Genomic DNA, 8,858 nt, shown 5'->3' with positions numbered 1-8,858 from the left:
AACCCACTGTCCCTCCTCTGGACATGTCCAACCCACTGTCCCTCCTCCTCTTTATCTCCCAGTTGTTCAACGTGTGCTGTCTTTCTGTCCATGTCTCTGTCTCCAGACCAGACAACATAGCTGGTCTCACCAGTGTCTTGTAAACTTGTCCTTTGATCTTTGTTGACACCGTTTCGTCACAAATCTCTCCTGAACGACTGGAACAGTAAGATTTTTAAAAATTGGTTTTAGTGTTTTGCGTTTATTGTAACATTTGGTACCAGTTCCAAAGCTGGTTCCCAGTCCAGTCCCCAGTCCTCCAGCGGTCGTCTTGCCCCCAAAGAGACCTCCTCCAGTGGGGTTTGCTCCAAAACCTGCAAGCAGTCAGAAACAGAGGTCACAAGGAAGAAGCCGAGCGCGAGTCTGCCGACAGCCCAGAGTCCGTTTACCGAAGGTGGAGGTGTTGGTTCCGGTTCCCAGGGTCAGAGCAGGCTTGTTGCCAAAGAGCCCGGTGCCGGTGCCGAACGACGGGGCGCTGGTAGTTGTGGTGCCGAAGCCAGCCGTTTTACCCCCGCCAAACAGACTTGGCTGGAGAAGAACCAGAACCACCAGAACATTTACTGGACTGTTTTTACATCAACAGAAAATAAACGAGTCTGATTCTCCGGGGCGCTAAATGTTGGACCGTCTTTTACACGGAATGAATTCTCATTCATGTTTAACAAATAAAACCTTATCATGAAGAAACGGGTCGGTCCCGGGTCGTACCTGCGTTCCAACGTTTCCAAACCCGGTGCTGGGCTGTCCGAACAGACCCGAGGCCGCCCCAAACCCAGTGGCGGTGCTCGTCGTGGTGCCGAAGAAACCACCGGGCTGAGAGGCTGCTGTGCTCCCAAACAGCCCCTGAAGAGAACCCAAGCAGGGCCGAGTTCTAACAAAGACCAGAACCAACGTTCTGAGTGGATCAGAAGCTGAAACTCACCAAGCTGCTGGTGTTGGGCTGGCCCATGGTGCTGGTGTTACCGAAGGAGAAGCCGGTGCTCTGGGTCGTCTGGGTCGCACCGAAGGGCTTGAAGAGGCTGTTGGCCGGCTGCTGGGCCGGCTGTCCGAACAGACCTCCTGTGGTGGTTCCGAAGGTTCCTGAAGGTGCTGCAGAACAAGCGGGTCGACACAGCTCAGTTTCAGTTCTTATTTGGTGACGTTCCCTCGTGCGCTCCACTCACTCGCTCCAAACGTGGTCTTATTGGGCCCGAAGCTGAAGCTGGTGTTCGGGGCGGTGGCGCCGAACAGACCCGTGGCGGCGCTGGACGTGGCCGTGGTGCCGCCAAACAGGCCGCCCGTCCCCGGTGCCATTGGGTTGGACGGACCCTTCCTGCCCGCCTGGTAGTCCTCCAACCTGAGCTCCTAGAGAAACGACAACCGGATCAACGAAGGTCCACAAAGCCCTCGGGTCAGAACATCCAGAACTTCCTGTGGTTCTGTTTAGGTCCGGTTCAGACAGAACTCGGTCAGAGCTGCAGCACGGCTCTAGACTCACCTCCAGAGATTTGTTCTCGTACTCCTTCATGGCGGTGATGCACTGGTGTTTGGTGTTGATGCTCGTGGTCACGCCCGCTTTCACCATCGTGTCACTTCCTGTTGGGGGCTGAGGGAAGACGGGGGTGAAGACCGTGGCCCTCAGAGGACTGTCTAAAGGTTTGAAAGGTGCCCCGCCCCGTGTCTGAGCGTGCACGCACCTGTTTCTACCAGAGGTGCATCGATAAATCTGCCGGCCGATACACGAAGAACGATTTTACAGATGTTTGTAGTTTTAACAACAATTGTCTGAACTTCCTGTATATTTCAGATCACTGCCTCATGGCGTTAAAACAAGTCTGTATCGTTTCTAAAATAAGGTTCAGGGGTTGTGCTTCAATAAGATCGAAGGTGCATTTTAACTAGAGGCACCGATCCCCAAGTCTGAGTATCGTCCGATACCGATCCAATATCCTGATCATTGATTTTACATGAGGCTGTAATAATCTCCTCAAGTACAATCTGTACAAATCTATGCATGCATGTCCAACAAGACAACTTGAGGGAAGTTTTATTAAAGTTGGAGAAGTTTTAAACTTAGAATTAGATTCTAACTTTAAAACACGTTTCTTTTTATTCCTAGTTTTAAAGTGAATATTAAAGTGATTAATTTAAGTGATCGTTTAAAGTTATTTAATATTGTTTTTAAATAAGGGGCAGATATAAAATTATTTTTCTTCTTTCTGAACTCTTTTCATTCAATGTTTTCTTCTTGATGATTTAGTTTGTTTTTGTTTCTTTTAAATTTTGATGAATAAATTAATTAAATGTTAAATGTCTTCAAACACCTGCTAAGTTCATGACAAACCAACAGACATGTTCCTGTTTTTAGTATTTTACATCACTTTATAATGTAGCTGTTTATGTTTTTAATATATTTAATTTTCAAATGTGTTTTTTATGATTGTCTCCTGTTGTTCTGATAAATGTCTCCTGGAGGTTCAACTAGATCTTGGCTGCAAGTATCAAACTGTGAAATCCTTCGTTTTCTCCAACTGATAGCTGTTGGTCATTAATGATGAAGTTTAGCAACTTCTCAGTAAATATTTGAGCTCCGGGGCTTCAGCGACGTCTTCTTCTTGTTCACTCTCATTTCAGTCTGTCCCTCCTCGGAGACGGGCAGACGGAGCGGGACAGGTTGGACGTGGCTGGCCGGGGTCAAGTCGCCTGTTTCAGGTTCAGTGAGAGGAGCAGACCGCTGAAGCCCCGGAGCTCGAAGGTCCATCGTAAAACTAACTTGACCGTGGTTTAATGTGGCGCTGTGGCTCTGCAGACCGTGCACGTTGCTGTCTTGTCTTGTTCAGTGTAAAATACTTCCACACAGCGACATGTTTACATGAAAGTGTGTTAGCTGTTAGCCACAGTGCTGCTAACTCAGTCCTCATGTTGCAGCTGCTGCAAACTATGGACTGGATTTCCTGAATGTGGGGCGGGTCTTATTACTCTGGATCACGAGACACGTTCAGGAAATCCATCCCATAGTTTGAAGCCAACGTGCATCATGGATCAGAAAAATCTGATGTGTAAATTATGCTGGTATCGGAGGCCGATACTGGATCGGCCCCGTCCCTAGTTGTAACACCTGACAGTGTCGCTTATTAAACACAACCGGTACCAGTCAGAAACAATCGGTGCAGCCCTAGTTTCTACCTGATGATCCAAACCTGAAGCCGACCCAAGACTCCAGTTTTATAAGAATCAACATGAAAGCTGCTCCGAGTCGTTTCAACTATCGTTGTGTTTTTAAGAAATCCTCTCAAACCAGTTTGATCTGATGAAACGCACGCAGGCCTGGAAATGTTCCAGTTAAACACCAGCCTTTAAAAAGCTCGAGTTCTAGAGGAGCAGAGCAGCTGCTTGTTTCACTGGAAACATCTGGTTAAGGTTCCGAGTGACTGGAAACATCTGGTTAAGGTTCTGAGTGACTGGAAACATCTGGTTAAGGTTCTGATTGAATGGAAACATCTGGTTAAGGTTCTGATTGAATGGAAACATCTGGTTAAGGTTCTGATTGAATGGAAACATCTGGTTACGGTTCTGAATGACTGGAAACATCTGGTTAAGGTTCTGATTGAATGGAAACATCTGGTTAAGGTTCTGATTGAATGGAAACATCTGGTTAAGGTTCTGAATGAATGGAAACATCTGGTTAAGGTTCTGATTGAATGGAAACATCTGGTTAAGGTTCTGATTGAATGGAAACATCTGGTTAAGGTTCTGAATGATTAACCATGACAGCTGCGTCTCGACTCACGTTGAATTTCACCGTCGTTCCCGGCTGCTGAGTGGCCGAGAACCCGGAGCTGCCGAAGAGCGAGCTGGAGCCGCCGAAAGGGTTGGAGGTGGTGTTGGTGGCCCCAAACAGGCCGGTGCCGCCGGTCGTGCTCGTCCCGAAGCCTGGCAGACACAAACAGCAGTTTGGACCCGGCGTGACCCATCAGTCAGAGTAACAGACCCGTCCAGTCCGCAGGACACTCACTTCCAAACGAGGTGGGTTTGGCTCCAAACGCATTGCTCTGCTGGGTGAAGAGCCCGCTGCTGGTACCCGTCCCAGTGCTTCCAAACAGACCGGTGGAGGTCCCGGTGGCTGCACCGAATCCAAACCCGGTGCTGGTGGAGGAAGTGGCCGGCTGGCTGAACGTGCTGGACCCAAACAGACCACCTGCAGAGGGAACAGGAACAAATCTTTCAAACTGTGACACTAAATTCGTCTTGTTAATGGTTCTGTTTAAAGACAGCTGATGACGACTAAACGCGTCGGTTGTTGGAGCCCAACATTCAGAAGAACCGAAGCTGAACAAAACATTTTTAAAAGTCTGGATAAAAACTGATTCTCAGGATTTAGACAGACCCGGTTTATTCGGTGTTGATCCAAACAGTCCTCCTGTGTTGGCGGTCGCTCCAAAAGCAGACGCCCCAAAGGTTCCTGATGCCCCAAACCCGGCGTCTGCAGGAAGAAAGTCCAGACCAGAACATGAGAACCTGAACCGTCGCTCCTGTCCTCCCATCTGCACGACTAAAACGTATGTTTCTCTACGGTCCAACAACAAAACCACAAGTTGGACTTTACTGTCATTCCTGTAATCAGACTAGCGGCAGGCAACATCTGTCCTGATGGGACAACAACTGAACCCTGCGGCGCTCAGCCATTTACAAGAAACTAAATCTGGTTGGATTTGGTTAAAACCTGAAGACTTTCAGTCCAGAACATGCTGGTCCATCTGGGACTAAGTGCATTGGATCAGGGGTCTGGTTCGGGAGGTCCACCAGATGTTCCTCTGCTCCGACACGCGGACAGGCTGTGTGCACCAGCTCCCACACACATCGGGACGCATCAAAATGAACGTTGCGTAGAAGCAAAGTTTCACAGAAACACGACTGGGTTTGGTTTTCTGAACTTCAAGTCTCAAACACGAGGTTTTACTTTCATTTATGGTCTGAAGCACGTGGAGCTGAAACAACAGGACACGCCTCACTTCAGCGTTTCTTCTGTAAACACACGCCTGCACACAGCAGCAGCGTGAAGTGTGGAGAGGAAGAGAAGAACCACGTGAGACGAGGACTCCTACACATCTGTCCAGCTGTGTAGACATATCTGTGGGACAGAGACAGCTGTGGAGCTGCAGGACGTCGTCACCAACAGAAGATCTGGAAGCAGCGAGTCTTCAGGGATCACAGGGACCAAACGCTGATCAGGTCCTTCTCAGCTGGATGATGATGGATCTTCATCCAGATGCCCTGATAGATAAAATTTCCACACCGCCGAGGAAATACTTTGTTGATTCTCTGCAACTTCTATCGTCAAAGAACAAGCTTTTAAGTTCTACCGAGCTCCTGAGTTCTCAGAAATTATTTATTAAACCCGTGTGTAAAGTTGGACATTGTTGGATAATTATCCTTTCATCATCTCATTAATCAAATAATCCGCACTGAGGATACGAGAAGATCTTTACACAAAGTTTTACTCCTTGCAAGGGGGGCAGAGGTCACACACAGAAGGTCTGTCCACAGACAGCATAAAGAAGAAGGATCTGTTTATAAAGCCCGTCAGGCAGAGGCGACCTCTGCTTCCAGCTCGGAGTTTATCCGTGCTCCTGCAGGCTCCTCTCTGTTCAGTCAGCAACTCACACACACGGTTCTACATTAATATTTGTGAAAACGTCCATGACCTTTACAGAAATTCCTGACAGACCAAGCCTTAGAAAGGCAGAGATTTTTTCTTGGTGGTTTTCCATTTTGTTTTTGAATACAGAAACAGAAACTGGACTCGACTCTTCTGGACCTTTGGAGATCTGATCCCTGGGAAGAATCTGCCGTGAGCCGCAGCAGCTTGGTTCCTGCAGCTCCGTCTGGTCTAGTTCTTATAATTCTAGATGTTGGAGGTGGGTGCACTGTGAACACCCCCGCCATGAACCCTAAACATTTGGATTTGATGCACGTGTGACCCACCTCCCGTGAAGAGTCTGAACAGCTGATGAAAACCCAAACCAGCTGCTGTGCCGTCAGTGTCCTCACATCACGGAGTTTGTGTACCGCCATTAAACCAACATATTCACTTTCTACAGGTATGACATCATCAGCACGAGTTGTTGTTGGTTTGAAGAAAGAAATAACTTACTCGGCTGACCAAAGGTTGATGACGAGCCGAACCCGCCCGTCCCCCCACCGAAGGGAGTACCAAATGAGTTGTTGAACATCTTGGCCTGCTAGCAGCACCTCATAAGACTTCTGTGGAGACAAAAACAAAACCTCAAACACCTGACGAGTTGCTCACACCTCATTTCATCATCCACCACGTCCAGCTGCTGGGCAGAAAGAGCTTCGACTCCTACAGACGGGCCTTTCTGAACTCTACCCGAACGGGCCCAATTTAAATGTAGGAATAAAGGTGCGGACCCTGGAGTTCCTTGGTGATCTGTTCAACTGTTCACTCACAGAAGACACGGCAACAACACCTAAAGATGGTACCTGTCGAGGTTAGGAGCAGTTTTCTGTCTAAATGAGGTCAGAAAATGTGATAAATCAGCCAGAGTCCAAAAACTGTAGGTGACCTGCTCAACCAGTGAAGAAATGAGGAGTGAAGTTTTGATCACAACTACAAGCGTTTTAGAGTCAAAACACGTGGAGTCGATATTTTATTAATGACTCCGTGAATCACTTGGTGAGTTCAATGGGCTCATGTCATGGCAGAGCTGCCGCCCCACGGTCCACTCGGCTCCGAAACAACAAGCTCCACGTCTGAACACATCCAAGATCGACTGCTGCTAGATCCAAGATCGACTGCTGCTTGCTTTGATCCGGTTAAGACCAGTCACTGGTTGACTCGGGTAGATGCAGCCCAAAACGTTTTTGGCCTCAAGTCTTTACGGACTAAATATAACATTTAAAAAGTCCATTATTCTAAACGAAAAACGGTGCCAGCCTATAAAAGACAATATGAACGCTGTCGATGTACTGAAAGCAACATTTAAAAGAAGCTACGCAAAGCTAATGTTAGCTAGCTAGCTCTGCTGCTAACTGAGCGTTAGCGTCGCAGAAACAAGTGATCAAAAAACAACATTGAACGTTTCGTCAAACCTTTACCTCCAACAAGTCTGCTGCAGCAGTTCAGTCTTCTCCTGAAAAAGTCAACTCCCGGAGTTGAAACCGCTCTCTGACGCTAAAAGTGCTTAAAACCCGAACATGAACACAGGCCGCGAGCTGTTAGCTTCAACTGCGAGGAGGGAAAACGATTCAACAACCGTCAACACGCGTTTTCATACGTCATCACGTCGACGGAACGTCACGTTACGTAATCCTGGATTTCCGTTCTTTGTGTGTCCACGTTTTCTTCCGTGCGTTTTTCTGCATCTAACTACTCCCACAGCTTTGTGCTATTTCAACAAGTCCTATATGAAACCGTCCAGCTCTTTGAGGACATGACTGCCATGACTCTGGTATTGGAGCAACTTTAGCTTTTTGAGATATTTAGCCTTTTCCAACATTTTCTTCCCCACTGACATTGAATTGAGCTCATTTTACGTCTTTCTTAACTTTGGATCTGTTTACAAGCTTTTACTTTGACATTTAGGTCCAGTTAACCTTCTTTCATCTTCCTTGTGCAAGTTTCAGCTGTTTTGTGCTCCTTTCTGCTTCATTCAGCTAACTTCAAGATTTTTATGCTTCTTCAAACTTATTTCAACTCATTTCAGCTCGTTTTGCTCCTTTCAGCTTATTTCTGTAGGTTTCTGCTATTTCAGCTAGCATTTAGCTGTTTTTATGCTAATTCCATCTTTATCAGCTAATTCCACATTTTGGGCAAAAATGTAAACGTTTTTTTTAGCGTAATTCAGCAAAAACATTCTCTCCCGACTTCCATCTAGTAAATTAAGCTACTTTCTGCTTGTTTTAGCTGGTATTCAGCTGTTTTAGCAAAGTCAAACTTTTCTCAGATAATTTCCCTAGTTCCCCATCACGTTCCCTAACACATAACGAATCAAAAATCAAAGATGGCCGCCTTAGCAAAACAGGAAAAAGACTATAAATGAGCCAGGTTTAGTCACTGCGCTGGTTGGTGATATGAGAGCTGACAGTTTCCTAAAAACAAAAATCCAAGATGGCCACCGATATGAAAGTTGAGTTGAATTAACTCGGCCATTTTTACACAGAGCTGAAATTTGCTGAGAATGTTCCCTATCACATACTGCATGCAAATCAAAAAGACAAGATGGCCGCCTTAGCCAAAAAGGAAAATATACAATAACTGGCATTCTTAGAGCTATCAGCTGATATTTGGTTCAGCGGTAGCTGAGAGCAGACACAGTGTGTCGGATCAACAGTTTGTCGGCAGCAGCCTGGCAGGCCAGCACGTTGGGAACGTGCACACGTTGGGAACGTGCACGCTTTGCTTCCTTCTGATAGTTGAACTTTTGTGCTGCTGATTTAAGCTACTTTTCAACAGTTTTCTTCACATTCATGAGCAAGAGGCATTCACACGTGCATTTTCTCAGGAAATGCACATTCTCTAGTTACGTTCATTCACTGAATCTTTATTTCTGCAGGTCGGTCTCGTTGAGTCTCGTGACTCATTTACAAGAGAGACCTGGTTCAACAAAGAACAGACGACAACACAAGCCTAAAAAAAGCATATAGAATGGAAAGTAAACGAGAAATTATATAAAAAACAACATCTTCATCTTTAAATCACTTCCTGGTCTGCTGCCTTCATACATCTCCTCCTCCATGTCTCTGTGTGAGTGCAGCTACAGCGTGCGCTCTCAGGACATCATTACCTGCAGTGTTCCCTCAGTGAGGACTGAACTAGA

The 8,858-nt window shown here is 46.7% G+C and overlaps 1 protein-coding gene across 1 annotated transcript in view; it reads right to left on the bottom strand.

Moving 5' to 3' along the window:
* nup98 (nucleoporin 98 and 96 precursor) overlaps positions 1–7,293 on the bottom strand; it is a 21,871-nt gene extending 14,578 nt beyond the window's left edge. Inside the window, exons 1-11 of the mRNA XM_037687756.1 lie at positions 7,138–7,293; positions 6,173–6,282; positions 4,406–4,501; positions 4,034–4,216; positions 3,809–3,951; positions 1,517–1,624; positions 1,203–1,383; positions 962–1,128; positions 748–882; positions 429–567; positions 261–353 (exon numbers count right to left, since the gene is read on the bottom strand). Of these exons, the coding sequence (XP_037543684.1) occupies positions 261–353; positions 429–567; positions 748–882; positions 962–1,128; positions 1,203–1,383; positions 1,517–1,624; positions 3,809–3,951; positions 4,034–4,216; positions 4,406–4,501; positions 6,173–6,251 (1,324 nt within the window). The 5' untranslated portion in view covers positions 6,252–6,282; positions 7,138–7,293. The remainder of the gene's footprint in view (positions 1–260; positions 354–428; positions 568–747; positions 883–961; positions 1,129–1,202; positions 1,384–1,516; positions 1,625–3,808; positions 3,952–4,033; positions 4,217–4,405; positions 4,502–6,172; positions 6,283–7,137) is intronic.
* Positions 7,294–8,858: the final 1,565 nt, after the last annotated feature.

This window comes from Nematolebias whitei, chromosome 14 (genome assembly GCF_014905685.2).
Source record: "Nematolebias whitei isolate Nwh7 chromosome 14, NemWhi1, whole genome shotgun sequence".
NCBI classification, from domain to species: Eukaryota; Metazoa; Chordata; class Actinopteri; order Cyprinodontiformes; family Rivulidae; genus Nematolebias; species Nematolebias whitei.
This window is presented reverse-complemented; position numbering and strand designations above follow the sequence as displayed.